This window comes from Anser cygnoides, chromosome 2 (genome assembly GCF_040182565.1).
Source record: "Anser cygnoides isolate HZ-2024a breed goose chromosome 2, Taihu_goose_T2T_genome, whole genome shotgun sequence".
In the NCBI taxonomy this organism is placed as follows: domain Eukaryota; kingdom Metazoa; phylum Chordata; class Aves; order Anseriformes; family Anatidae; genus Anser; species Anser cygnoides.
The window spans coordinates 53,481,233-53,509,009 of NC_089874.1; the positions used below are offsets into that span (position 1 = coordinate 53,481,233).

A 27,777-nucleotide genomic window follows, 5' to 3' on the forward strand; every position below is an offset into this window, starting at 1 on the left:
TTCAGCAACTGGTTGCTTATCTCTTACATTGCTTGAACAACAATGATTATGAATGATTCAGCTGTGGTATGAAAGAGAAAAATACGATACATTTCACAGATTTCACAGAATTTAAAACAGTGGGCACAGAATAAAGGAATTACATGATGCAGAAGGGAAAAAAAAAAAAGAACAGGCTCAGTACAAAGAAAACATTTCCTAACAAAGATGTCTATTAAATGGCTGAAAAGTCCCTCAAGGGAAGTGGTGGAGGCCTTATCACTTGAGATATTTAAAACCAGACTAGAGAAAGCAGTCATCTCTACGGGGAGAGAGGAAATGGATAAAATGACTTCTTAGGCTTTTTTCTACCCATCTCTGATTTTTATGATTTAATATATTTTTAAATGCAAACCACATTCATATAACACAAGCAAGAGGCAGAAATACAATAAAATGATTTTAGTTGTAGCGTTGCCAAGAACAATGAAACTTGATTCAAAATGAAATTTATGCTACCCATTCAAGCTGCAAGATGACTTCCCTTTGTTTAAGGTCTAGCACTGAAAGCTTTGTTACTGCCACACACGTCTCCAGAAAGATGATTTAGCATCCCTGTACTGGGGATTTATCCTCTATGTCAGAACTCTTTAAACAGTGAAGCTTCAACTTTTGACAAGGCGGGCTGATGCAAAAGACAGAGAATGGTGCTGTGCAGGAAGCAGAGGTTTTGTGCCGAAGGTCTGACAGACTTAAAAACTCCATGAGGACTTTCCAGCATTAAATATTTACTGATGTCACTCAAAAGGATAACATCTAATCTGCTTGCGTGAAAGTAAAAGTTGACTCTCAGAAGTCTCTTTCCATCACTTTGAATGTCCTAAAATGATTTCACAATTCTCAGTTCTTCTTGCCCCATTTTTTTTCCTGCTTGAAGGCATTGCTCCATGTAAATAAACTGCACTGTCTTGCTTTTATAAAAACATGAAGAAATCCTGCAACAAAATCTGAGAAAGCTTAGGACGGTTAAAACAAGCCAGTCTGAGAGCAGAAGGCTGTGGACCTTTCACTATACCGGTCATCCACACAGGAAGATGAAATCATGACTTACACCTGCTGTACCAGAAATCAAGATCCACAACCGCAGTGAGCTGCCACAGAGGTAAGGCTGGGGAGGGTGCCAAGTTGTGGTGGTCCTCAGGCGTGGGGCAGCCTCGCAGTCATTTCGGACCAGCCAGGAGAAGGCAAGACGTAGCCATAGGTTTGGCCTGCTTTGACATCAAAATTGTTTCAACAATCTGCTGCCATTTCCCCTCTGCACCCCATTGACTCTCACATCCTGGCTGCAATTTGCCATCTCTTCACTCCTAATCTTTTTTTTGTTGTTGTTGCTGCTGTTTTTTTTGTTGGACTGAGCTATAAACTCAGTGCATTAGGAAAGGTTGTTTGATTTTGTTTGATTTCAAAACACTCTTTACCTACACGGTTCCACACCCTAATCACAAGGAGGTCCCTCAAACACATCAACTGCTCTCCTGTGAACCTTCTCAGTTCCCCTTCCTCTGGTTAGGGTGATCAATAGCCTTTTAGCTGGAATGCTGTGCTCTCCTCTTCTGTACTTGTCTATCTGGCTACGTGCTGCTGGACCCATTGCTGTCTTTAGATGATAAAGCCCATCGGGAAGAGTGTCTATTCTTGGATGCACCATAAAATGCTGGCAGCCCCACAGTTTGCCGATTGCATTATTTGGGTAAGATTTCACCTATTTTATTGTGTTTTATATTATCATATACAGCTTTGCAGGCATATAATCAAATGTAGTAGGACAAAGCTCACAATGCAACTAAACCAAAGACATCAGTCCTTATTTCGGTCAATCGTGTTCACAAGATCAAAGCTTTAAGTTGTTAACATCATAGAGGGACTGTGTCCAAATCTAAGGATATTTTTAACTACAAAGGCCAATACTTAGGCATTTGGAAAATGAAAATATTCAACTGGAGTAGCAGTACCAAATAGCTTCTGATTACCAAATGAACTCGAAAAATAAAAGGGTCAGTATGAAAAACTTTGAACTGCATTGGCAGTTCTCTCTCTAAATCCTTTAAAGCACATCCTCTGCCCAGGTACAGGTCCCTCTCTGCTTTGCACAGCTCCACAACCTCAGCCCTGGGACTCCACACCCTTGTCCCGCAGTCCCTCAATCTCCACAGTTGTCCCTAAACTCCCAGGCTGGACCCACAGCCCACTGCCCCGTAAGTCACAGCCCTGATGTTCCTGCACCGTCCCATTTGCTCCCTGCAGCCTGCTCCACGCGTAACACGCTTTCTGGTCACTGCTCTTCAGGCTCTGGGCTCAGGCCGTGCTTGCAGGAGAGCTTCGTTCCTCACGGGGTCCTGCTCAGAGGAAGGTCCACCTCAACATCCTCATGATAGTGTGTCCCGTGACTGCTTCTGCATCATTCAGCCCCAGCCCTCGGCGGACTCTGCTATATCGCACTGTAAACTAGCAGTCTGCATTCACAGGGTAAGATAAGTAGGAATTGAAAAACAAAACAAAACAAAAAACCACACACCTTTTAGGGTAAAATAATCCTGTGGTAATGAACACCTTATTTGGGGTAATAGAGTCCTGTAGTAATGAATTTATAACACTGTCCCTTGTTGAGTCATGTCTCTGGGCAAAGCAGGAACAGAATCCCACTCAAAGAGAATTCTCTTGGCATAAATGTAGCAGTATTTTACCATTACAGGAGACATAACTCTCCATGGAGAACAAAAGCCACAGAAAGGGAGGGAAACACTGGTGGGCAGGATTCGGTTCTAGCCCCGTTTATACAGACCTCAGCAGAGCTACTCCACCGCAGAGGACACAGGTCATGAGTTTTCAGTTCTGAGTCTTAAGGGTGATAGAGAATGCAAACAGTTAAATAGTATTAGCTGAAGTTCTTCTAGCCTCAACCTCACAGCAATATCTTCTCACGTGTTTTCTACAAATAATTGAGATTTAGACCTCCTGGCAATTCTCAATGGCCATATTATAAGTCATACAGGAATTTTATGAGACTGAAGCTTTAATAACGTGCTCTGGCTGAGCAAGGGAATAGCTACACAATCAGTATGTTTTCCTGCACTCACATTTTTGAGTGGATTAGTATTGCAGCACAGTCTAAAATAACAGCATAAATTTAACTGTGTGGCAGTCTTAAAAATAGTGAAGTATAATAACAAGTGTATTTATTTGTGCTGTGATATGTAACCAGTGCAATCCTGCCAAGATTAGGCTCTGTTTTAAAACAGAGTACAAAATAACTGATGATGGAGCTAAAATAATCATAATCAAATGGAATAAAAAAAAAAAAGGGAAAGACAACAGGTAGCACTGCAGACACATTGTACAGAGGTAAAACAGATACATCACACATTTGCAAAACCTACTTCCTGTATTAGCCAGCCCTTTATTAGAGATATTATATTCAGACAAATTGAACAAACCCTAAAATACATAAAGCCCTAACACTACAAATACATCTTCTCCCAAAGTTATGAAGTACTAGTAAATCACATAGATTTCTCTTTCTTGCTTTTTTTTTGACATGATTGTTATTGGATATTTAAAATGTATGAGTTCATAGATGAGTCAAACCTTGCAGTATACCTGGATTGGAGATGACAGCTCTTCTAACCATATGTGCTTTACAACAAACATTAAAAACAATTACTTCGGAATAGTCATTTCTAGGAATTCTGAAAGTATTTTAGTTCTAATTGTTATCAAGTTATTACAGAAAAGTCTGAAACATTTCCTTTCATCATTCAGTACACAGCTCTGTAACTCCACACACTTGAAAACTATTATTTTGCTATATATTTTCTTCTTACATATGTGTCTATATATACATACACACACATATATATGCACTATTATAAACTCGAGTGTCAAGAAAAGCAGGACCTTCACATTTTCACATTTTCCCCATGATTTCAATAGGAATTAAACCGTAGACACCACCTGTACCATCTACAAAAATTGGACCAACTTGACTTCAAATCCCATTGATAGACACAACAACCACTTATAATCTCCTTTTCCTGTTGGCATTTCTCATTCTTACCAAAGTCAGTTTGCTCTAAGAATATGTTGTTAGGCCATACATTCAGTCTTCACGCAGCCAACCCGTCTCCCTCTTACATTGCCTTGAGATTACTAAATCGTGCGCCTGATCCAAAAGCTGTGCTTGCACTGATCAACTGCTTCTTCTCAGTTTTCACCCTGCTGTGCTCAGAAAAATGAGGTTGCAGCTGTGGTGTTGACTAGACCTAGTTATACACACAAGCATTAAACATTTCTTATTTTTACGCTCTTCCAGTAGTTGGAAAAAGTAGCCTAAACCATGCAACGTAAAAGCAAACCTTACAGGGCCTGATTGTATTTGTGGAATGGTAAATCATCAGTAATTCTTCTGAACTCAACTAGTCCAGTCAGGCTAACTGCCATACCTAGGGTGCTGTCAACTCACAAGGGTGACAGAGGGAGTTCAGGGTATTAAACATTATGGACAACGCACTAAACAGAATCCTCCCCAAAGTCACACTACCTCCTTACAGTGCCTATTCTGTGAGCTCAGAAAGCAAACAAAACAACAAAAACAAATAAAAAGCCACGTTAACCATTTCAGATTTTTTCTGAAATGTGTATTAGTCATTGTAGGTTCATTTCCTAATGATGAGGAATAAAGATCTATCGTGACAGCTGAAGTCACATAAGGGAAATTTTCCACATTAACTACCCAAAAGTAGTTGCGCATGAAATTGGTCAGACAATCTATCACAAGGACTAAAGGGTTGGAAATGTTGTGTGGTGGTGGAAATGCTGGGAGGGAGGGTAATCATTATGGAACACAGATGGAGAAGCCTGCAGATCTCTGAACCCTCAAAGAAAAACTAAGGTGTATTCACACTTAAAAAGCACCCCTAGAAGAGAGCAAATGTGTGGCTGGGTCCCTAAAAGTACTCTTTATCAGGAGTTTCTCAGATGAAGCTGCAACTACAGTACAAGTAAAGTGGGCTTCTGTTTGAGCATGGGGGGAAAAAAGGTTCCTCATATATCAGAACACAAAAAATCTTTGACCACTGGGCATCCCACAAATATTTTTGCTATAACAAGAACTGGAAAAAGAAACGATAAGTTCTTCTTCTTCTATATTAACTAACAAAGTGACTTCATTTGCTACCAGAAATGACAGATATTCCAGAGCATGAGATGCTTTGCATTAAGAGATGCTGTACTCTGAACTGGAAGGTGCCTGTTGTACTAATTTCTTCTAGGGCAGATCCTACAGCCTTAACTTACATGATCAAGCCAATACAAAGCAAAGAGCTACTCATCCGAATAGTGGCAGCAGCAGCAGGCACCAAATTTCCTTTATGCCTTTCTACAACCCAGACCATTAAAATCAGCATGTAAATTTTATGCCCAACACTTAGCTAAAACATAAAACAAACAAAAAACATTAAATAATCAAATAAAAAAGGACCATGTAAAAAGGGTCACTGCTTCCATTTAGTGGGATGGACAACAATAAGAATAGATAAGAATACAGAGACAGGCTAAATCAACGATGCTACACGTGGCAATGCATCTTATTTCACTGTATTTGTTATCAAGAAGACATGCAGTCTAGAAATTCATGGCAAACACACTGGCAAAAGCCATAAACCATGAGAATAACAAGGCTCGAAGGAACAAGGCTTACAAAGACAACCCCAAGGGTGACTTTCTTAGATACCAGTAAGTAAATCCCTAAAGGCAAGGAACTAAAGTACAGCAAACCTAGCAACCAAACTAGCACCCGAATTGAGGTCTGGAAGAGCAAAGATGTGCAGTTCCACACTGTCCAGTTGTGGGACACGGTTGCAACAGAGTCAAAACTTGTAGGCCTGTAAAATTCCACCACAGGCGTTGAGTTCAGAGTCTGGGGACTTTCTCTTTGTACTTCCATGATTGTTATAACCAGGCAATTAGAAGAAGTGTGAGAAGGGCTGACCAGAGATGCCAACCTTTTGGGAGTCAGCAACAGTTCTGTTGGGTTGTCTGGTAGGCACTTCTTCCCCTTTCCCCCGCAAGCTAGATTCAGAAGGATGTTATTGTCATCAGGAAGACTACTAACCTCATCGTCTGGCAGGCACGTTTCAAACCTGCAAAAAGGGCACACTATGACTCCTTGAGGAGAATCACCAAAGTCTATGATCTTGCAAAGGCATTTGGCACACACTCTGTGACAACACTCCAGCACTTTTGGTTTTCTCTGTCGCAGGTTGTAGCGGTTGTAGCAGATCTTGCACTCAAGCTCATCTGAGCTCTGGGTTTCCACAGACTCCTCTGGTAGTTGACTGGTCATTTCTTCTGGTGATTTGTAGATTTGTGGAAAGAGGAGTCAAGGGATAAAGATGTCACTCAGGCTTATTTTAGAACTTTTTCCTGATGGTCGTATCACCCATCTCAAACAGGAAAAGAGGAGATGAAGCTATCAAAAAGCATCAGTAGAAGTCATCCATTTTCAGCTTCTGCTAGGGATTTTGTACTGTATGTCCTCTCTTAGCCAGTCATCCATTTGAAAAAGACAACATGGAATTTCTGTGGGAATAAAAAAGGGAAAAAGCAGGTGAAACAAGGGAGTTATACTTTTTATAAGCTTAGCTTCCTTTGCTAAATATACCTCCCCAGTCATTTTTTTCCATGGCATATGAGACCTATGTGGCAGTCATGCTGATAAAACTTCTTTGTGAGTAACTTAGATTCCCTCAGCCTACGAAATTCTCAGCAGAAGATGCAATCTAATTACGGACCTGTGACTGCTTGTTTAAACCCTGGTTTCCTAAGGAAATGAGATCTAGCCTCTGGTGCTTTTTGTCTTTCTCAATAACTTTTGAACCTGCTGTCCAATTTCAAACAAATTGGATGAGGTGCAGCAGTAGTGAAGATAATTAAGTTTCTAAAAAAGTAGTGAACACTAGAAGTTGGGTAGAGGAGGGAGGAGAGGTTCAGAACAATCACTCTTCCTGGAGGGCAATGGTCAATCAGCACACAGCCAGCTTCTGCTCTGAACAGGCCATGTGCTGCCTGATGTTCAAGTAGAGAGCACAACACAGGAGGAAACTGGTGATATTCTGGAGCAATGAGGAGTTTTAGGGGGAGAAGGGGACACAGAAAAAGACTGGAGCTACTGTAAGGAAGTATATGGGGAGATATGTCAAATTTGTAAACGATCAGGCTTTACTAATTTTGCTGCTTGAGGAACAACTCCTTTTTCTGTCTATTCACATAGCTGCTAAACACAGAGCTGATCATAGATCATGAAAACGCTAGGGTGAAGACTAACGTGTCTCTCAAGGGCATTTTCCAGATGTACTGGCTTCCAAGAGTTTTATGGCTGTGACAGCTGTTTCACACCTCTGCTAAGGAGTGGCCTGTGGCATGCTTGCTCTGCTGCACTCCCATCCTGTGCAGTGTTTTTGCCACCAGACACATCAGCCTCCCGTAACAAATGTTTTGTCATATTATGTAACCACACATTTTCGTGACTTCAGGAAATAATCCGTGTATTAAAAACAAAACATTAACCAGGGCTACAGGGAGCTATAATTACCAGCATTCACACAATGGCAATGTCTGCCAGAGGATTAAACTTCTCCCAGATTCAAGCAGATGCTTCCTCACAAAGACAGGTGTGGCACTGCAATTTTGCAGGCTTTCAAGCTCTCTCCTTCACTGCCAGGGTACTCTTTGTAGCAAGAAACTTGCCCTGGTAATGGGTCAGCACTTGGGTCCAACTGCCTCTTGTATTACCAGTAAACTGCAGGCACATGCAATATGAAAGAAGTGTCTCTCTTTCAATAAACTTGTTTCTTGACTCTTGGTTTTAGTAAATGGTTGGTTCCTTCCAGTATAATTTATGACCTCCTTAGTAAATTTTTACTCACTCCTACAAGGCAAAAAGTTCCCTCTTTCAAGCCATATGCTCTTTTCATCAATGCATTTTACCTGCCAACCACAATGTATAGTAAAATTTCTTTCATGGGCTTTTTGTTTTTACTGTGCTTGGAGTATTTGCCATTCTGTCTCTTAATGCTCTGCACAATATTAGGTCTATTAGTGACTGAATTTTTAAAACTCACTTCCTGGATTTTAAAACAAAGATGTTAACACTACAGACAATGCACTGATGAGAAGAAAAAAAAAAAGGACAACATAGTGAAGAAAAAACATATTTCTGTAAGAATTTATAACAGACATTGCCCCCATCCCATTCATTAAAAAAAAATCTGCCTCTTCCACCTTATTTTAGTGTTTTTAGTTTTCATCTCTACCTCACCATTGTTTTTATTATTCATACTGTGGCTATATTTGTAGTGTGCTCCACAAATTAGGCAATGCAAACATAAGAAGGTTGATCCATAACTTTCAGAGTGTAAATATCTTCTACAAGACAAAAAGTACGTCTCCTACTGTTCTTATAACCTACCCTTTATCCTTCGTTACACTACAGGATTCCTTCTTCATTCCACTACCCTTTTTATTTCATTCCAAATATCATCTTTTAGACAACTTTTCGGCATATATAAATGTCATCAGATACTAACATACCAAAGGATGAAAAAAAAAAAAAACAAACCACCACAAAACAGACCTAAGAAAATGAAATGCCAACCCACATGAAGGCAAGGTACTGCTGAAAAGTTAAGAAAAAAGCCAACAAACAAAGCTATAGTTTTGAACTTTCACATCATTATGTGTATGAGTATCATTAATTTTCTGTGCCTGAGGTGAACTCAGATCAGTAACATAGAATCATTTAGATTGGACAAGTCCCTTAAGATCAACTCCAACCATCAACCTGACCCATTGTGTCCCACTAATACACCATATCCCTAATTGCCATGTTCACACATTTCTTAAATACTTCCAGGGATGGCAACTCCACCACCTCCCTGAGCAGCCTATTCCAGGGCCTAACCGCCCTTTCAGTGAAGAAATTCTTCCTCATATCCAAAGCAAGCCTCACCTGACACAACTTGAGGCCCTTGCCTTGCCCCTTATCGCTTGGCATCTGAGGAAAGGGACCAACACCCTCCTTGCTGCAACCTCCTTTCAGGCAGCTGTAGAGAGCAATAAGGTCTCCCCTCAGCTTCCTCTTCTCCAGAATAAACTGTCCCGGTTCCCTCAGCCGCTCCTCCTATATGTTGCTTTCTAGTCCCTTCACCATCTTCTTGCTACTTTCTGAACACATTCCAGTAACTCAGCATCTTTCTTGCAGTGAGGGGCCCAAAACCAAACACAGCATTTGAGGTGCGGCCTCACCAGAGCCAAGTACAGAGGGACGATCACCTCCCTAGTCCTGATGGCCATACTATCAGCTGGCTGTTGACCAGTAACCCCTGGTCCTTTTCTTCCAGGCAACTTTTTCAGCCACTCTTCCTCATGTCTATATAGCTGCATGGGGTTGTTATGACCCAAGTGCAGCACCTGGCATTTAGCCTTGTTGAATGCCGTGCAACTAGATGTGGCCCATTGGTCCAGCCTATCCAGATCCCTCTGCAGGGCCTTCCTACCCAACTTGCTGTGCTCTGCAGACTTACTGAGGCTGCCTTCGATCCCTTCACCAAGATCATTAATAAAAATGTTAAACAAAACTGGCCCCAGTACTGAGCCCTGGGGGACACCACCTGTGACCAGCCTCCAACTGGATTCAACTCCATTCACCACGGCCCTTTGGGCCCCATGATCCAGCCTGGTTTTCACCCAACAAACAGCACATCAGCCCAAGCCATGAGCAGCCAGTTTCTCCAGGAGATGGCTGTGGGAAACAGCATCAAATGTTTTGCTCAAGTCCAAGTAAACAACATCCACAGCCTCTCTCTTGTCCACTAAGCAGATTATCTTATCACAGACGGAAATCAGGCTAGTCAAGCAGAACCTGCCTTTCATAAACCCATGCTGACTGGGTTATCTGATCACCTGGCTGTCCTGTACGTGCCTTGTGATGGCACTCAGGATTATCTGCCCCATGAGCTTCCCTGGCACTGAGGTCAGACTGACAGGCCTGGAATTCCCTGGATCCTCCTTCCTGCCCTTCCTATAGACTGGCACCACATTGCCAAATTTAGCATTAATAGAAAGAGTAACGACTCTGTTCCAAGTCCCAAATAGCAAATTAGGATCATTTCCTTCATTTCCAGACAACAACGATCCTCGTATTGTAGTTTCATTCACAAGCTATTCTACGAATTATTTTCAAACTTTTTACTGTATGTACTGTACAATAAAGAGATACTTTCAGCACACTTCTCTCTTCACAGCCTCTTCAAAACGTATTAACACATTAAAACATCATTGATCGTTTGCCTTTTTCTTTGATTTAGATGTTGCATTTTTCCTTATGTGTTCTAGTGTGATTTGCACTGACTACTACTTTGCATTTAAACATCCTTTCCTTTGAAAACAAAAATTTGTCCACTAATTGCTATTAATATTCAGACTTCTTTTCTTTTTACCCTCTCAGATCTGTTATGTTTAGATGCTGCTTCCGTCTTATTCTCTTACCTGATTTCTTAGGCAATTTTCTATTTTTTTTCCTCAATACCTACTTTCCCACTCATTTTTTCTATGTTGAAGACTGACACTTTTTTGAGCTTAATATGCCACATACCCTAAAAAGCTCTCCAACCAAAGACATGGAAAAATATTAGAAAACTGAAAAAATTAAATGAAATTTGACTTCAAATTGACCCAATTTCTTGAGAAAATTAGAAATTTCTTGAGAAATATGGCCAACTATTATTCCTTCAAGCAACTTCTATTCTGTTGTCTAAGATTTTCTGCCTTGTCTTTTAGATGTATCCCAGGTGAATATTTACTAGAAACTGGCAGAATAAGGAATTAAAATAGGGAACAGATCAACTGGTGCTCCTCTGAATTCCAGTTCCCCACCAAAAAGGTAGCAATTCACATACATCTGCTTGTTGCGTGTATTGAAAGCAAGAGAAGCTGCAGTAGTATGCAGAAAAAGGGAGCGTGTTTGTGTTTTGTCTTCCTCTTCTCTTTAAGACACTTTTTTATTATTATGATTATTCCATGATTCAATGTTCTGGTATCCTTAATTCACTTTATGTGGTCTGTATGAGCAGCTTTTTCCCTTTTTTGACTGCGGTATCAGGCCGACAGTTGCTTGTGTAGCTAAACATGTCTTGTAGATGATCACTCTTTCATTTTACATATGAATTCATTGCTATACGAAAGCCTAGATACCTTTTGCTATTCTGTCTTCCACAGAACATTTCTGATGGGATCAACACAGTCCAATTGCAGAACCTTTCATTCCTGTGGCTATTATGAACAGCAGCTTTCAGAGCAAAATATAAAAAAAGCTAGATGTGTTCAATGATAACAGCATCCATTGCACTTTACCCAAGAACAAGCAGATCTATTATTCTGTGACAAGCACTTGTCTTTTGTAAGAGTTCTGTCTTGGTATGGATTGCAGCAATGAATCCATCATTCCTGTTCACTTTAGTCCTGGTGCTACTCCAACTCCCTCTCTTCTCCATGCCACCTGGCCTGTACCTTGAAGTCTGATCTACTTGACCTTTTTATTAAAAAGGGAGAAAAGCTGAAGACAGAGAGGCAAGCCAACCAGATGGCAGAAGAATGACAGCAGCCTCTGCAGAGATCCAGCAGCCTGCTGGAGGGCTGTCCCAGAAGCAGGGGGAGTATCACCCCCTTAGAGCAAGAGAAGGCCACCCACAGAACCAGACTGAATAAAAACAGCACGTTTTTGTGTGCCACCCCAGACATGGCCAGACAGAGCGCAATGGACTACACCAGCCTGAACGAGCCGTTGTCCATCCGTCAGTTTGCTACTAATCATGGCTTGGAAGCAGGCTGCAGGGTTTCATTCCAGGTGTGGAGTGAGGTGAATGGGCTGTGCAGTGTGTTACAGCTGCTCTTTGCACTTGTCTATCAAACATTCTGCAGGCAAAATGTGCTTACGAAGGGCCAGAAACAATTAGTTGTAGATGAAACTCTCAATATCAAAGCTCAGTCATGCTGGCCTGGCAAAGAAAATGGGAAATTCGTGCTTCCCTTCTCTAATGAAAGATCATCCTTGCCCAGTTTATCAAGCCAACCTTTTATCCTTTATCTCTAACACTTCTTTTCTGTTAATGTAATCATAGGTTATATGTGAAATATTCGCAAATTAACACAAGGTCAAAGATTAACTTGCATATGATATCATCATCCATAGAGCTACCCAAAGTGATATTCTGAAAGGTTTTCAAAGTGTTTCTTCTAAATGCAAGCCAAGTGTATTTAGGGAACAGGAGAAGGAAAAAAGTACAGAGAGAGAAATAAATACATAGAGACTTACTTTCCAAGAAAAAGAAGTCCTTGCAAAGGTTCACTTGCAAGGAAATGTCTATTCTCCTCCACACAGGGAAAAACTGGTGGAAGGGAGGGAAACAAAATTAGTAGTAAAGCAGGAATACAGCTGGGTGACCTTTCAGTCTGATTCTGCTAAAAGAGAGGAAGTAGTCCAACTTCTCTGGTTTGGATGGAAATACCCATATGCTAAGATTTCTGTTTAGAGAAATATATTGGGTAAATCCCATTTACTAAAATTACTTCTGCTAAGTAATCCAGAGTTATCTTTACAGATCTGTTATTTTCTAGCCTCTTTCAATATTATGTGCTAAACACTCTGAAGTGCTATCTCTTCCAGCAACCACATATTCACAAATGTTAGAAATTCGCTTGGAAAGAAAATACAGCAAAGCAGCTAAAGAGAGAAACTGTGCTTTGAAAGAAGGGTTTTAGAAACATATCAAAATACTTTCCTTCAGAAAACTCAAAGAAGCTCTTTGATCACTTCTGGCTTCCCCAAACAAACTGCAATCTCTTCTCCAGCATAGACCAGGAAACAACCATCTCCAGTGGACCACTGCACTCACATTCAAACAGCTTTGCAGCATTCTGACTCAGCAGGAAATGACCATTGCACTAGATTTTTCCAGCTTGTGCTAAGCACAATGCAAAAAAAATCCCAAACAAACCAAAACAAAAAACCCAAACTGCTTTACTAATCTCACACTTGAATAGAGTACATTCAAAGTGCCAGCAGCTATCGCATGTCCAACCTGTTTCATGCCACATTTCTACTAACATTGGATGGGTTTTAACAATGGGCATTTCCCTGTCAGCGCTCATCAACGTGTGACTTTACACAAAAGCTACAGAATGTGGCATACTGAGCCACGTTTAGTTTATGGTCAGCTGTATAAACTGTTAGGAAAAATGTCTTTTCATGAAAGCAGTTTTTAATGGGATAGGCAATGAAGTAATTTCTCAGAGAAACCCCCAAAATACACAGAAGAGAGATTCTGCAATACACACAACAAATATTTCTATATTATTGACTGCTTCGCAAGTAACTAATATCAAATACAACTATTTTTATAAGAAGTTTTTGTTAAAACTTTTAGAGTCTTTGCCTGATCTCTTTTAATCCTCTACCATACTATAATATGAAAAAAATACCAAATCTGGGAGATCAGAGCTTTTCACGTTCAAAGCAGAGTTAATGGGGCTCTGATCATTTAGCATAAGAAGTCATGGAATATAAATGCATCATCTAAAATAGTAATAATAAAAATAAACAGTTAACGTGTTTGAGTTTTTTCTTCCTGCACCCCCACCAATCTGGAAAGTAAGCAGAGATATATTTTCAGCTAACACAGGGTTCACTCTGTTCTATATTGTGGTACTGGCTCTTAGAGTACCTTCTACAGCCTTTGCATGTACACATTCAATATCACCAGACTCCATTTCCTCTTAGCAATATCATTTGCAATACTTTTTTGTTATTCCAATAACTTGCATTATGGGTCAGGTAGTAGTGGAAAATGGTATGAATAAATGGCGAATGCCTTATTGAAACCACACTATTCCTGAATGACTTTCATTCTAGCTGGAGGCTGCTACAGTACCGATATGAATCTTAAAACTGACTATGATGTAGAAAAGAAATGCTTTATTAGTTAGGCTTGTAGACACAAGCAAAACCTCTTCCAATAATTCTTGGGATGTTTTTTTTCTCATATATAATTCATGAGCAATTTATATAGCAATATGCTGAATGACTACTTAATGTGACATACGGCTGTGGGTTGCTTTGTGGCCTCTTTAAGAATAAAACCACTAAAGGACAAAGGATCTGCTCTTTTAATAGCTGTCCATTTAAACAGACTTAATTATACTAAATGAAAAAGTAGAAAGAAAAGGCTTGAAATTTGTATCTAAAATTGTAACAAGTTTAATTCTAGAAATATGCTTGTTGAACAGGATTACTTTTTTAACATGTCTTAATTGATTCACAACTGCTTACTTGGGCTGGTCTAGCATTTTCTCTTGTACTGTTTTCTTACTGACAATTGCTTTTCCTTTATGACTCTGAAGCCAAGAAGTGATCCATTCCGATACGAAAATATTTCATGTCGCAACTCATTACCTTAAGATCATTAATTTAGAGAAAGGTTAGACATTCTCTACTTTGGTAGCAGGGGTGTTTTGGGGCAGTTTTCTCAAATAAGATGGAGTTCCAATTTTTTGTTTCAGTTTTTGTGTGTCCTTTAAAAGCTCTTCTGAGAATTGAAGAGCCTGTAGGACATAGATTGTAGAATATGACTTGAAAAGATACAAAATGATAAAGTAAAAAGCTTCCCTGTATTTCCCTGTATTTCTTATTATAAGCATATTTAAATATCTGACCTCCACATGTGTCTACGATTTATCTTTAAATTAGACATTATTAATAGACATTGCGATTTTATATTAGATTACAGAATATCTGGAAGTTTACCTCCTTGTTTTGCTTGCTATTGTATGTTTGAATGTAAGCAATTAAAAGAAGTCCAGAAGTACAAACGAATAACTTAAAAAAAAAAATACGGTTGCACTAGAAGATATTGAGTGACATACAAAATCCCTCAAATATGATTGAACTGGTTTTCTTCTCTTAGGGCATATTTTCTATGTTATATACTTTGGTAGCAACCAGGTGAGACAAAATCACAGAAAATTAATCTTGATTACATCATTCCATGAGAAATTCCTCTTCACACAGGGGAACCATTTTAATGCATTATATTAAGTTCCAATTAACCTTCAAAATAAGATTTAAATAGGAAATGTTACATTAGCTTTGTCTTAACGGAACTAAAAATAATCCCAGAATAGAACAAATCTGTACTTTTTTCTTCTTCTGTTGCCATTAAGAGCAATCTGCGCAACATTTAAGGATGTTTAAGTTGGTTCATTCTGTTTCAGACATTTTTGAGGATATGACTATATAAAAAGACTTTATTATTCTATTTTATCTAGATAGGCTATTATAAACAGAAAATAAAAAGGGTGGGGGATTATACAGGACAGTACTGACACTGAAGGTTACGTGTCACTTAAATATAATTAGTAACAAGTTTTTCTGCTTCAATTAGTTACTTCAATTAGTTTGAAAAACACAGGTCAAAATAATCCATATTCAACTGAGATTTACACTTATAAACAATTTTTCCAGGCCTAGTTCTCCACCAGCATTATAGATTGTTCCAATAGTTTGAAAAGAAAAGGGATGGGTCTCAGGAAACAATAATTTAACCTGGATATAGTGAATTGTTATTTTAGTATTTAATTTAGTTCACTTAAGGCACATATCTAAAAATAGGTATGGCTGGGATTAAAATTATTCTGGCAATATAGCAATAGTTGGCATGTCAAACAACGGCATATATTCTGTTTTCACTCAACAGCATTATGTAAGATTAGAATTGCAATGATATAACTAAGAAAAAATGTTTAAGAATACTATTTATATATTTTTTAAAAGAGCGAACACACAAAAATCCAGACATTATGAAAAAATACAGTATTAGTAGAGCTTTACCACTTGTCAACAAGATAAATTGTATGTCTTCATCTGCGTTCATGGAAACTGAATGATCCCAACATACAAGTGTCAATTGGGAACATTAGCTTTGACTATAACGTGTGTATCCCTCTTACTGAATATCTGCAGTAAAAGGGCCATTTGGCCTGATTTATGTACAAGGAAAACGATATTACAAATGTAATAAACTCCTTTTAACTGCCTATTTTTTCCAAGTACTTGATATTATTACCCTTTACCAAGCAGCCTTATTTTCAGCTAATTTTAAAAAACATTTTTCTTTGGTAATGAAAGTTCCCTGAAACAATAAAAAAGAAAAATTTCTTGTTATATTTTTATACTAACAGTAAGCAAATTACCATCTATGACCCGTATGGTCATAAGAAAATTATCTTTTTTTTTTTTCTCCTTTTTTTTTTTTAAAATCTGAGTGCTTCTGCTGAAAATGAAGAAGTATTACAGGAACTCCACTTCTGTCTAGCAGTGATTCACAGTTGCATGGTTACTGCATGTAAAGAAACTAGAAAAATACTCAGAAAAGTTACTGCATGCACGCCTGTAATTTTAGACACTGGTATATGAAAAAATAAAGAACCAACATATTTAAAAAACACAGATGAAAGGAGTTGAATTGATTTGTGTCAAATGATAGACACAGCTTTTATTTTATGCCACTGAGGGATATAGGAATCCTCTTAAGCAAACAACAGCAGCTTAGACTGTGCATCCCTCTCACGTGTTTCTGATCGGAATATACTGCCACAAAGGCAGCTAATCCAATCAAATCTAAATCTGATCAATTTGAATCTGCAAAGCAGTTGGAAAAAGTGTTTCAGCAAGAGTTGCCTAATTCTATTTTAGGACAAGGACAACCTGGGCTTTCCTAATTTTCCATCATCCAACAGAATTAGACTGGTCAATTTTCACTAAGTGAGTGGAGGGTATGAAATTGTCATTGCTTTGAGTAGAGCTCTATGGCATTTTGATCTTATTTGTAACTATATAACAGTTGAAATGTTGAACTAAATCAAAATGTTTGAATGGTGCCTACTGAGTAAATTTAAAGTGTAAAAATATAGAAAAGGAAAACATTGCTTCAGGAATTTTGGATGTAATCAAATCACACTCAGAAACATGGCTTGTCTGTTGAGCTAATTAGAAAGGAAATAAATAATAAAAGGGAATTATAAAGGTTTAAAAAACAAAAATAAAAAAGTCCATTGAGATTTACTACACTCAGCTATTTACCTGGTTTAGTGTGAATTAATGGCTGAGACCAGATCTTGGTGTTTTCTCAACTGCACATGATGAACGGAAATTTTAGTGCAAGTTCAAACTAGAAAATAGACCACAAATTCTGGATTTCCCTTAACATAATAAAAATCCCAGCAACAAAGCAGCTTTTTAGTCAGTATTCCCGAGGTTATCAGTTTTTCTAGTACTGTACCACAACTGAGCAGCTTGGCTGAGGCTTATGGAATAAAGCAGGAAATTAAAAACATTTCTTGCCTTCTACTAACTAAGAAAAAATATTTTTATAGAACAGAAACATTACCAAGAACATTTTTAAATACCAATTGCTTTAAATGACAACCTTTTTTTAAAATAATTGTATTAACGAAGCTCTTCTGCTCTCCTTTTACATAAGCAACTTGACCATTCAAGAGACTCCTATTTACTACATAGTCTCTTTTCCAAGAAAGGATACTAGAAGGATGAGTTAGTGACCTTATTTGCTAGATGTTACAGGATAACACATATTTCAATATGCCTTCATTTCCAGTGTGCTGAATTCATATAATTTGCAAGAAAGTGATGATTTAGAAAAAAAGAATACTGAAGCATAGTATCTATTTAGCAGGTGAGAAGCATTGGTTTTCATTTATGCTATTACTTTTCCACTGAAAGCTCCATATTTGAAGCACCAATATAGCATATTGCTGTTTGATAGCCTACTAGACCATGGCTGATAAGGTTATGAGTATTGCACTAATAATCAGTTCAAGAGGCAGCATAGCATCCACTGTGACACTATGACTTTCTCACATCTCTGCAAACATGGACCACAATTTATAGCAAGTTCAAGTACCTTTATCCTTGGGCTTGGCTTCTTGGCAGAAGGAGCTCAGCGAAATTGAGTAAGATCCAGTTCTGCTGTCTTCTCCAGAGTCAAATAATTATTACCTGAGGACATCTGAGCTTATATTTGTCCTTTACTTCTGTGCTTGTTATCTGTCCTTCTCTGCTTCTGGAGGGCACCCTCAGAAAGCACACCCTAAAGGACATTTCCCATTAATTGTGGTGGGCATATTTTGCAACAGCAGGTATATCTATGCTTCAAACTGCAGCGCGGTGTAGATATAACTGAGCCAGATCTGGTACTGGAAGTAACCTAGCTGTAACAACACACTGTCCTGCATGAGCTAAGTTAACTTGGTCCTTAGGAGATTCAGAATAACTCGGTGTGTTGGTGTGCTTCCCACACTCCCCACCCACCTTCAGTCTGGCCACTACCTGGCACAAACACTGGCTGTTGTACCCAAGGCCTTGCTGATGCAGAGACTGACTACAACATCAGCTTAAACTGGGTGCTGGCGAAACTGACAGACATCTTGCTTAGTAACTGAGGGCCAACAGAGCATGCACCAAAACCCAGTATGACTATCAGTCCATCATCATACCCCATAAATAGTGAGCAGGCCAAGAGCCCTTTGAGCTCTTCTGCATGGCAGCTGGCTGCACAATAGGATCTCCCCTTGAGCAGGGACGCCTCTCAAGGTCATGTCTGCTGCAGAGATCCCTTACTCCTCATGAGAGATTCCTTGCCACAACAGATCCTTGGTAAGTGATTGATATGGAGACTTTCATCTGCACTTACTCAAAACTTTATACTAACGTTGCTGTTCATATCATGTCTGGTGGTGTTCCTCCATTCAGATGCCAGATTTCTAAGTTTTGTCATGCTAATTAACGTCTTGCGTATTTGAAGAAACAAGGCTTGCAGTAGAAGGTTTGAGAAACTTTAACTGCTGCGATTTTTCCCAGACAAGATGCCGATTTCTGCAGGCCATTACAGAACACTGCTATATGGATGGATCACAAGACAAAAGGTGGATTGAGGGAGAAGCAGCTGCTCAGAGAGGGAACGTTAAGTGGATTCATCAGACCAAATGATTGCTGCAAAAAAACAATCACATGTCACACAGCAATGACCACAGCTTTATATGCCAGATCAGGACAAATGACTAAACTGATCTGTTGTAGTTATGGCTTTACAGGAGTAACTTTTCTTTGACAGGGTTATCTCTAAACAAGTTATCCAGTCTCCAGATTAGTTGAAAATGCCAAGTTATGTGTTTAAACAACAAAAAGTTCTACATACACATCTAAGATTGACTGCTGAGGAGAAAGCTGCTTTCTTGTTCTAAATGCAGTGCACGTATTCTGATATTTGAGTTATCTGCATGCAATTATATTTTTTTATATATGCACATTATGAAGTCTTGCAAACATCTGTGCTTTAAAGTATCTAAATCCGGCCAGGAAACATCTTCAGTAAAGAAATGTGATGTCATTTAGTAATTCATAAAAACTGGGGAATGCTGCTCCCTACCCAAAAAGATAAACCTGTTTTAATACACTGGGACACGCAGAAGGGAACAGACAAGATCTCACTGATGGTGTTTATGAATACACAAATTGTGGCAGCCTCACTGGCAGGATATCGAGTCTGAAGGACTTACTTCATTCACTTAATGTTCGATCAGTATTTGATGCACTCACACAGAACTGGTATCATGTCCAAATGAAACACTGGTCTCACTTGTCTCATATTCTGTGAATATACCAGGTGGAACCACTGTAGCACTACACCATTGGCTTTTGAAAGATCCTACTCATCAGCGGTAGCAATCCATAACCATTTCACCTCGTAAGCTTTTGGCTCATTTAAAAAAAGGAAACTAAGTATTATGCTTTACAACTGTCTTTAAAGATTGGACGACATCTTACAATGACACCTTAATAAGAACATCATTAAGCACTGAATTTAAATGGAACAAAAAAGGCCCTTCAAAGTAAATGTCCACTATTTTTTCTAACCACTCTACAGTAATTCTTACCCTTGCTTATACCTGTGCAAAGCCGTGGAACTCATTTCTATTGAGTAACTGATGCTGCATGTGTGCAACACCGAACAAAATACAATTTGCAAGATTGCTATCTCAGATTCTTGGGATCATAACAGAAGGGAGCCTTGAATCAAGATAAAACAGACAGCAGTGGTATGATAAATCTGAAAGAGGTTTATGTATAGAGTGGACAGAGGGAGGTAAGTGCAAGTAAAGAACATCTACAGAAATAAATTTCTAAATCAGCATGCTAAGGAGCAGAAGCCCATACAGTGAAAGAAGGCTTGAATGTAATAAAAGCAAGTTTGAGTTGATACACAAGATGAATTTATGGGGAGTTTTAAAGATTCAGGATTACATGGTTTAGGAAGATGGCCAGACAAGATAGAAGGGTTTTAGGTATGTGGAAGGGGAGCAATAAAAGTGTCAAGCCAGCTGGTAAAGAGTAGGTTACAGGTTCTGTGCTACAAGTTACAGGAGTCAAAGTAAAAAAATATTAAGCCATAGGCAGAGGTGGGAGATGAGGAAAATTTTGTGTGTTATACAAAAATTGGTAACAGGAAAATCTGGTACTGAACAACGTAAAAATAAATAGAGAAATCACATGGCTTATGTTGCCTACCATGCGGATGAGAATGAACATGATAAATAGCAACATAATGATAAAGCAGGAGAGGACATAGGAACAAAACCTAGAATTCATTTTGAAACTGGAAATACCAGTTGAAAAAAAAAAAGATACAGTGAAATGTTAGAAAACTAGCCAAAGTAAAATGCAGAATAAAGCTGTTTAGATTTCGTTGTATAACCAAATTCTCTCACCACCAAACCAAGCTCAATGACACAAAATAGTAGGTATAAAAAACAAAACAAAACAAAATAAAAAGCAGGAAAGACTAGGGGTGTAAGGGGAGTGATGCAGGGAAGAGACACATTCACAGCACTTACTCCCTGAGTTGTCAGGCCAACATGACAAATGGCTTGGTTCTCTTAACAGGAAATTCTATTAAGGGTGAGGAGTGGGCAAGGAGTGGATGATGGGATTCACAGCAAGACTTTTAGTGCTTGTAAAGAAACAGTATTTACTCAAACATCCAAACTAACAAGCACAACACCTGGGCTGCAGTGGAGCTGACAGACACGCATGATTCCGAATAACACGGGTCTATTACAGCATTACAGCAGAGACCAACAGTGGAGATAATTTGTGGCTCCAGCCTCAGAGTCAGCCCAGTACAATGAACAACAAGATGAGATGAAGCCTGCAAAGTGAGGAGTTCAATCTGGGCACCATATGAATATATATATATATATATATACACACATATAAAATATATATCATATATAATATTTTAAAGAGGCTACATAATCCTCATTGTTTATGACTGATCCCATCACAGGAGGCAATGACTGAGATAGCGTTTCAGTCCCAGCTCCCTGAACTTCAGAGGTTTACAGCTTTCTGATCAAAAAGACCCATTGAATGGAATTTTTTCAAGTCTTGAGATTATTTAACAGATGGTTAACACAACCCCTTTTGGGAAAATGAAACTGTAACTTTCATGCTCTGAAGATGCTTCAGGATTTTTCTTATACCTGCTTGACTCAAAAACATTTTTAAAAAAGAAAAACAAAAACTATAAGTGTTTCCAGTGAGGACACAAGTATTTGGAACAAAAGCAAAATCCCAAACGTGAGATTTAAGAAAGGACCATAAAGCTTTACTGATCTTACCTCCTGTGCTGTGGAGTCTGTGGAACACACTCCACTAATTCCTGCAGTTAAATCACAAAATGACAGAACAGTTTATATTGGAAGGAACCTCAGGAGGATATGTTGTCCAAACATAAAAAGTCTAGAAAACAATATTGCAATGCTGTGTAACAGTTGCACGAAGATGTATGTAACTAGGTAGTCTGCCCAACATTCAGCGTGAAGACGCATTCCTTGCAATGACATGGTGGACGAGGTATGCCAGCTATCCAGTCCTCATCCTATCTCCCAGTTTCTTTTCGATTGGCAACCTGCCAATCGCTGCTCTGGATGAGCATTTTGTCCTCTTTAGGCACCAACAGTGAGCAGCCTCTTTGCGGGGTCCCACCTCTGTGAGTCATCAGGATTTACTCACTGACTTTTGTCTCCTGATATGGGTGTCTGGAAAAACTGCACCTATGCAGATGTGTGCTGTGATCTTGATGATCTGCTAATCTGGGTGCCATCATCAGCTGTTCTTACAACTCCTGCTGTTCCTCCTGGTGCTTCCACGTCCCATTCATACCAATCAAGGTTCTCATTGCAATTCTCTACGGAAGTAGAGACAGTTCTCAAGGTGTATTTGCTCAGGGCCTTATCCATTTCAGTTTTGAATGTCTCCCGTGATAAGGTCCATAATCTATCCACAGCCCCGCTAGGCACACATTCCAAAGCCTGACTCACTGAAAAGAACCTGCTCATATCCCCACTAGCTCTTTCACTGATTCTGGGGGCAGATAAAAGGCAGCTCTCATGCCCACACAGCTACCTTTCACACAAAGGAAACAAGATGATGAGGAAGGTCTTAAAAGCCACACAAGGCTGTAAGACAGCAGGAAGTTGAATAGAGTATATGAGAAGTTTGACAGGTATTGACATCTGCCCCCTGTGGCCAGTACAGGTCACTTTGTGCTGTTCTGGAGAAACAAAGCTATCAGAAACAAAGCTATCTTAATTCACCCTCATCTTCAATAATCCCTAATTAAGAGCACACCAGCTTGGAAGTGTCTGCTACTGCTCCTAGATTTATTAAATACACCCCAAGTCCATCTGGCAGATGACATTTTCCCCTTTAACTATATGGAATTGCCAGCTGGGTCACTGCCACACTCAGGGATGATTAGACTCCAAGTTATCCATCTCCTTTCTACCTCTAAAATGAGGCTGGCCATTAAGGGAGTGCCCTCAGCTTTAGCAAAGATAGAGTTTTTGTATGCCTGTCTTTATCCATGGGCCTTTATTCATCACACATTCATGGTACTGTGAAAGAACATTACAAGATGCACACAAACAAGACTGAGCATTGATTATTTTTATTTGGATCATGCATGAACTGCACTATCAAATAAAGGTGTTTGTGTGTGTGTGCATGCATGTGTTTTACATGAATTCTCATATTTTCAGATATTTTTCTTTGTAGTATAGGACTTCTTTAATGATTCTGATTTTCAAAAGCAGATCTAACATACAATGCATTTACAGGTAGGGTTACAAATGAGGAAACATGTTACCTCCTACACTCTACACTTGTTTCTGATTACCTTACTGTATACTGGGGAAAACAGATATACAATACTCCAGGATAAAAACTGAGATTGTTATTTTCTCGTTGAAAATGAGTACTACCATCTCCTCATAAAAGAAATCACACCAGGTAGAATACTGTTGCTAATGCCCGCTGTTCAACTGGCATAAAACACAGCATTTCTGAAAATGCCAAAGTAACTTAATATATTTCTTTAAATGTTACCTTGATAAGCTAATGTTTTCATTTGCAAGTAGCATATAAAATTCTCTAGCTAAATGTTATTGTATCTGACATTTCATGAAAAGTATTTGGTCACAGTTGTGTACTACAATCAGTTCTCTGAAGGGATATTGAGGGAGACATGCACACAAATATAGAAACCCATCCCCTACCCAAACCCACTTCAGCCAGAGGACATGAGATGTCTCTATTTAAACGCTGATTCAAGACTGAAGAAAATAAAGATTTAACAGAATTATCAGGGAGTTACTTAAGTAACATAGAAGCTGAGTGTTAACAGTTTAAAGCTGGGATGCAATGTTGTTATCACAGTGCCTTGTGTTAACTATGATGATTGCTCTTTCCGGCCTGCCAGAGTGATGAACAATAATGATTGCACAACTCAAGATAACCACCATTTAGCTAATTCACTCAGTCTAGGTGGGGGAGATCAATGATGCCTCTCTGCTCCTCTCTTCCTTAACAACTGCCCTTATAGGCTCAAAAGGTAACTAAGAGAAACTCTAAAAGTGGTACAACCGGTGCATATATCTGCCTAGCGTGCCCCAGAGCCTAAAGGCCAGCTGCAGTAGCGCAATGGCCACAGCTTTCATCCCCAGTCTTCCCAGTGCATGCGGTGCTGCAGAGCAGTGCTATGCCACTGCAGCTCCCAGCTCCAGACCTCTGGCTCTCCACAGACCATCTCCAGCATGACAGTGGAAGTGCCCTTCTTTGCTACTGTGAAAGAAAAACTGGACAAAAACGGACAGCTTTGTGGACATCTGGAGCTGCAGGCAGGAAGGGAGCTCTGTCAGTGTCCTTGCTGGAACCACAGAGCTCAGCCGAACAGGCCTCGGGCCTTTGCCCATTTCCTACCAAGACAATTCCCTGTGGCTCACCCGTTATAGCTTTACCCATTGCTGAAGGCACACTGCTTGCTGTCTGCTGCCTGGCATGCTGAATTTCTTTTGCAGAGGGCTGAATACCCATTCACGTGTCTGACTGGAGCCTTTCTTTTGCTGGAGATAGGCTGCTGGGTTTGCGTGGGGCAGCTGCTCAGTATTTGCGCTCCAGTCTGAGTGGCCTTGTGTGGACAAATGACGCCATTTCTGGAGCAGGTTTTGCAGGAACTGTGCCACTGCTTAGTGCTATGAATGCTGATGAAATTGCTTTCCTAAGACATGTTTCTCCCCTCAGAACAATATGATCTTGCAGTCTATGGATTCACTTTGAATTTTTCAACAAGTCTTTCAGGCTTTGTCTATTATCTGAGAGCTCCACACTCCTTCAATGTATTCTCTACAAAATTTGTTATAATCATTGCAGTGTGTACTGGTTGTCCAAAGTTAGACGTTTTAACAGGCATACTGCCAGAACAGAAATTCATTCTCATCCACACAGCAGTCCAGAAATCCCTCTCCCCCTCTCCTCATCCATATTTTTCCCCCATAGACCCATTTCTTCCATCTTTCCTACAGAGAAAAAACCAAAAACACAAAAACAAGAACAAAATGCACAAAAAAAGAGAATACCGTTCCAATCAATTTCAACTAAAAAGTGACGCCAAATAACGTTAATCTTCTTTGCAACTTCTGACATATTCTACCTGCTGTACTTCTGTCTGTTTAGACCCTGAATTCTGTACAGCAAGGGCTATATGCACACACTCGAATTTTTAATTTTATGCCTGTACAGACATCAAAGCAAGGGTTCATTGAAGCTCTCTCTCACCCCAATTCTCCAAACTTTCCCATACAAATTTAACTGTTCAAATAGAGCTCTGGGCCAGAAGCAGTGGGGCAATGTTGACCTTACTTCTCAATACAGACAGTCATACACTGACCATTGTATATTTTCTTTCTGTCTTGGGAGTTACTATTGTCATAGCGTTATATTAGGTTTCTTTTTGCCCTTTATGAATGTTTTACTCAACTCTGTTAGTATGTGAGCAGCAAAATACAACATTTAAAAGAACTCTTGGAAAATCCTTTCCAAAAAAACCCTGTTTTCTAATGAGTTTGGCTTTCCTGCACTCACACAGACCACAAATGAAAAGAGTTGTGACAAAAGTAAGTTTAAAGACACAAAACTGCCATTGAAATACATGCAGAGTGAAGCAGTAAAGGAGGAGGTAGCAAATATGCAGCAGGATTGGATTATTGCTTGTTACAAGTTATTACTATTTTAAGGTCAGTGGGTAGACACTGTCTTTTGGACATCTACATAGAATTACATCCAAAGCCACTCATTACTGGTCATATTGTGTGAAACTGTTTCTCTGCCTTGAGCAACAAGTGTATCTGTGATGTCAATTGATACCCTTAGCCTATCTGGCAAATATAAATGTGTGCATACACACGCACTAGTATTTTAAATTGTGCAAATACAATAGATCTCTTGAGAGGGTAGCATATATAAATTTGTATGTACTTGTGTCTGTGTGGACTATAACTGCAGAAAAGCTACCTCGCCCTCTCAAGAGACCTACAGAACTTCAAATATACACAAACATATATATATACACACTCACAAGACATACAGCAAGTCAAGTATCGTGATATTAATGTTATTAAAACTGAAAAACAAATTACAAGACCTGTACTACTGACAAACCTTTTTTATGAATAATTTTACTTCACTGACACAGAAAAATAAGCAGAAGACTTGATTTTAACAGAATGAATTCAGAAGGCTGTTTAACTTTTTCATAGCCACGTCTGAATAAGCAAACTGCATGAAAAAGAATAACCCCAGGAAGTTTCTTTCTACTTATTATGATGACATGCTTCCCTCCTCCCTGTCTCCAAATCAATGAGAACTTGTATTTTAATAAGACTATATCAAGATGCATTACTGAAGCATTATATTTATACCGATAGAAACATTGAAAATTATCCTCAGTCCCTAACAAACACTCTTCAGCATAATTCAATTGTGTTGGCCACATTACAACAAATTCATAAAAATAATCTTTATAATGCAAACGTTGCTAAGTCCATAAGCACAGCATACCACTGCGGGACAAGTTGTCTTGGGAGTTACACCAAGGGAAGGATAGGGAAATAGCAATACACTCAATTTTTCTCCTTTCCAGGATTATAAAATGCTTTAACTTGCCTGTCAGGTGACATAGACAGGCAAAGCAGTCATGTAAGACAGATTCATTTATTCTTAACAGACAGATGACATAAGATTTACTAGAAACTTAATTCATCTAAGAATTTTGTGGGATCCATCAACACCCAATATTACTGTTCTGTTTTTATATCACCTGCATGCCATTAATTTTTCATTCAGCTTCACTCTTTTTAAGTCTTGTAAGAGTTGTTTCTCTATCTCCCCATCCAGAAAAGCATCCTTCTTCAGATTCTTGAACACATGTACAAGTATGCACGTGCTTACGTTCCACTAAAATTATGGAATTGTATGCTTAAGTATGATCTTATTTCCTGAAGAAGATGATTTGTATTCTAGGATACTATTTGGCAAAATATAACATATAAAATAGAGACATGATTCTTGAGAACACATTTTGGTGAGCTTCCAGGGACTTACCTACCAGATGCCGAGCTGGCTTACAGATCTGGCCTCTATCTATTCATCCATCCATCACCACATTGCCTGAATGACTGATAATAAAAACAGATGATTCATCCTTGGTATGTTCTCTGCTCTCTCTTTGTCCTGTGGAAGACATTAACACCTTAATCATAAACTGCCATATTTCAGGCTAAGGGAAACTTAGAGCATAAAGAGGGAAGTTTTTGTCTTAGTAGGTAGATGTTTATTCCTAATTTTTAGAAGGCAGAGATGGTTGGAAATGAAGTTTTCATCATTAGCTGATCTTTAAATGAGCAGGCATCCATGCTTATCTTCTCAAGTGTAAAATACCACCTGATGGCCAACGAAGAACATAAGCTATACAGTCAGAAGATGCTCTCCTTTTCTGTCTTTTTAAATAGATCAGACTAGAAAGATCATTTTTCATGTCCATGTACTTAACAACTGCTATTCAATGTGTCACTGTTAATAGCATAAACATCAAGGACTTATCTCAGACACCCACAGGGAGGATGGGACAACTTCAGGTCTACCATGGAAAAAACAGGAAGAAGATTTATTTCAAAATATTGAACAATGCTGAGGGACCTTATATCTAACTTTATGTA

The 27,777-nt window shown here is 39.1% G+C and overlaps 1 protein-coding gene across 6 annotated transcripts in view; it reads right to left on the reverse strand.

Moving 5' to 3' along the window:
- Nucleotides 1-488: 488 nt before the first annotated feature.
- Nucleotides 489-27,777, reverse strand: part of RNF182 (ring finger protein 182) — a 35,361-nt gene continuing 8,072 nt past the window's right edge. For 2 of the 6 annotated variants that reach the window (XM_066992088.1, XM_048058027.2), the window contains exons 2-3: nt 27,164-27,292; nt 489-6,615 (exon numbers count right to left, since the gene is read on the reverse strand). In XM_066992088.1, the coding sequence (XP_066848189.1) occupies nt 5,642-6,379 (738 nt within the window). In that variant the 5' untranslated portion in view covers nt 6,380-6,615; nt 27,164-27,292 and the 3' untranslated portion in view covers nt 489-5,641. Of the gene's footprint in view, nt 6,616-18,068; nt 18,255-18,857; nt 19,153-27,163; nt 27,293-27,777 lie in introns of those variants that run through there. The other 4 variants (XM_048058030.2, XM_066992089.1, XM_048058028.2 and 1 more) reach the window with 4 other exon arrangements.